We start from the raw sequence: 3523 nt of genomic DNA on the forward strand, positions 1-3523 counted from the left end.
TTATCAATTGCGTCCATTTGTGATGAGCAGGGCAAATGGTGCTGATGACCATCACAATGCTTCATAAGGTTCGATTTGGTCCCAACACCTTTTTTGTAAACAGTTGAGCACCACTTGCACTTATACATCATTTTCTCGCCTTAGAATAGGAATATATTAGTTGTGTGATCTTGAAGTCAAAAATGAATAAAACACTTACGGTATCTCCTTCATTTGCATGGAACGGGGGTTCAAAGTAATCAAAAACATCATCAAACAAACTTTTTGGTTTCCCTCTCAACTTCTTGACCTTCATGTTATTGTTGTCCAATTCTTGTTTGTGATCTATCACATCATCGACTTGGTCCAAATTCTTATTGGCAGTAGTACCACTTTTCTTTCTCTTTGGCTTTCTTTTTGATTTTCCGGTAGAATTGTTAGGGCTTGGTGGAACTTCTGATCTTCTCTGAGAATCTTGATTGGTCTGAAGAGAATTAGCGTTGGAGCAGGCGGGGGTTCTGATGTGAGTAGACTGGCGAGATGGTGGTCGGGACAAGGTTTGGCAAGGTGATGCACATGATCGGGCCATTTCTGGAGTTGATTGGATTGGCCTCAGAGGGAGGGTTTGCTGATGCGATACTGGGTTGGGCAAGAGAGAATAAAAATTGATGAGAGGGTTAACTTTGTGGGGGTAAAACATAGAAGGCAAACGGGGTAGAAGGGAGTCGGGACAGGGGGCAGACCTTTCCGGAATTGTGAGCCAAGAAATCCAGCAAGCTTTGATGGCTTTGGAAGAGATCAATGTTTCTGTTTCCCCGCTTGCTGAGGAGCACCACACAAAATTTTTGATCTGGCAATGGCCAATGGGAGGCAAGGGGAGATGGTGTTGGCCTGTGGGAGGCTAGACAGAAGTTCCAGAGGTTTCCAGTTTGCCGTCGTGGTTGAGAGGTTTCCAGTTTACCGTCGCGGTCAAGGAGGAGGAGCTGTGATTTGAGGGTGGTTGGCAGTGGCGAGTCAAGGGCTCCGGCGGCGAATCTGCTCTGATTCACCGTGGGCGTCTCAAAGGGATCTTGCCTATGTGCCGTTGGCGAGTGGACGGTGGCGGGTGCGAGTGGTAGGAGGAGCTGTGATTTGAGGGTGGTCGGCAGTGGCGAGTCAAGGGCTCCGGCGGCGGATCTGCTCTGATTCACCGTGGGCGTCTCAAAGGGATCTTGCCTATGTGCCGTTGGCGAGTGGATGGTGGCGGGTGCGAGTGGACGGTGGCGGGTGTGAGTGGTAGGAGGAGCTGTGATTTGAGGGTGGTCGGCAGTGGCGATTCAAGGGCTCCGGCGGCGGATCTGCTCTGATTCACCGTGGGCGTCTCAAAGGGATCTTGCCTATGTGCCGTTGGCGAGTGGACGGTGGCGGGTGCAAGTGGATGGTGGCGGGTGCGAGTGGACGGTGGCGGGTGCAAGTGGACGGTGGCGGGTGCGAGTGGACGGTGGCGGGTGCGATGGCAATGGCGGGGTGGCTGGAGGAGGGTGGCGCAAAGGGACATGGACAGGACACCTGGGTTGTGGCGCAGCCACTGTCTTTCCTATACAGCCCAATACATATCGCACTTTGGCTGTATTGTATTGGTCTTGGAGATGCACAGGAGGAAGATCCTGTGTATCGGATTGGATGCAAAATCCACAATTTTGCCAATAAAATGTATTGTATTGGAAACACAATACAATCCCGATACTAAATATTGGACAGTATTTTGATACAATACATCCTAATCCCAATCCCTGTCCCGGATTGGTTGCAGCGTTGTTGGGAGCCAGGATTTTCCTTGAGCCTAATCTTGCTGCTCACATGGATTGGACCTGTTTGCATCAAAAAATGATTTCATTTTTATGATCCCGCAGCGCTTGATTTGACTGCGGAAAATGGTTTGCTTCGCTTACCAGATTCTGCAGCTGATTGAGATCCCGGCATCTTTCTCAAAGATGCCGTTCACCCAGACGTGAATTCTCACACATTCAAGGTTCCCTCAGCAGCATATAAGCACGCGTGCTTTTCTCCTCTCTCAGGAATTCACAAGCTTTCCAATGAGCTCAGCTGCCCGCGCTTTCCGGCCATGCTGTTTCGTGGGCATTCTCTGAAGGTCCGCCTATTTATACCACCACAATGCCGGCGCTGTTTGTCTGTGATTTTTTGGACATGGTGAATGGTTGATGGTGGTGGTTGATTGCGGTGGTTGGTTGAGTTGCGTGCGGAGGAGCTCCTATGGGGGTGATGGTGTTGTGTGCTTTGGGGTGCGCATGGAGATAATCCAGAGCTATGTGGCGTGCGCAGTACTGCACACCATCTTTGGTTTGCTGGATTAGCAGAGCGTTGGAGTGCACTGCATGTGCACTCCATATTTCATGGGGTGTAAGCAATTGCCACGCCAAAGAAATGCTTAGGTCTGGTGTCTGGCCCTCCTCAGAGTCACGCCATCCTCTTGGCTTGTCTGCAGCTGTACGCCAGAAATTCTGGGCGTGCGCGTGGTGTATTTTTGGTGTGCATAAAGGCTGCCACAAAATGTATTGTAAAGTATTGAATGTTTGTTTTTTTTTGGTAAAAATAGTATGTTTTTCTTAAAAATAACAAGCAAATATCATATGAAATAACACAACACATCAGCCTACCTTTGATCATGACCATCAGCTTGCCAGGAATCATCTGGTTCCTGCTCTTGCATTTGCACTGTGTGGCTTGTCAGGACCCCAGAAAGCCCCGACTAAGCCAATTCATGTAAGAGTTCTGCCAAGCTTTCAAGCCTATCCCCTGATCGCTTTCTGATTCTCCAACCATCCAATCCTGCCATCTTCATACTTTGAAAACGGCAAGGCATGTAGATCTGAGGGACTAAGGATATGATGAAGATGAAGCCATGATTCCTTTCTATCTAGGCATGGCAATTGGGCGGGTTCGGGCAGCCCGTGTTGGGCCGCAGAATAAATGGGCGGGTGGGCCGGGTCAATTTGTCTCAAATTGTCACCCACCCGCGAACCTGTTTAGCTCGCGGCACTACAAACATTTATTATTTTGCCCAAAAATAAAATAAAAGTCAACATGAAAAAAATAAAACCAAAATTTCACTCAGGGGAACAAACTGAGCATGCTGAGCCAAAAAAATAAAATGTCCCAAACTGAGCAAAAAACATTGGACAATGTTTTGGGATGGTTTTTTTTCACGGGCCTGGCGGGCCTGGAGCGGGCTTGAGCGGGCCTTGAGTGGGCCTGAGACGGGCCTGCCCCAAAAGCACATTCGCTCAGTATTGAAGAAGTTTTGCCTTGCCCTGGGAGCTTCTTGGGCTTTTTATGGGCCCAAAATCTCAACGTGGGCTTTTGGTGGTCTAGGAGTATCAACCCGGGCCAATGAATAGCCCATGGGCCTTTGAATTCCCAGAAAGTCCACCATGAGCCCCCACATAGCTAATGGGTTGTTGGTAGCCCATGAAGATCTCCATGGGCCAACAGATACCCTCATGGGCTTTTGGTGGCCCATGAAGATCTCCATGGGCCAACAGAT

General features: G+C 49.2%; 1 protein-coding gene across 1 annotated transcript; it reads right to left on the reverse strand.

Annotated features, from left to right (window-relative positions):
- Nucleotides 1–473: 473 nt before the first annotated feature.
- PtA15_6A69 (uncharacterized protein) lies at nucleotides 474–1516 on the reverse strand (the record flags this gene model as incomplete). Its single annotated transcript, XM_053170432.1, has 2 exons — nucleotides 474–618; nucleotides 1419–1516. The coding sequence occupies 2 exons, from the start codon at nucleotides 1514–1516 to the stop codon at nucleotides 474–476; spliced, it is 243 nt and encodes an 80-aa protein (XP_053020996.1).
- Nucleotides 1517–3523: the final 2007 nt, after the last annotated feature.

This window comes from Puccinia triticina, chromosome 6A, assembly GCF_026914185.1.
Source record: "Puccinia triticina chromosome 6A, complete sequence".
Classification (NCBI taxonomy): domain Eukaryota; kingdom Fungi; phylum Basidiomycota; class Pucciniomycetes; order Pucciniales; family Pucciniaceae; genus Puccinia; species Puccinia triticina.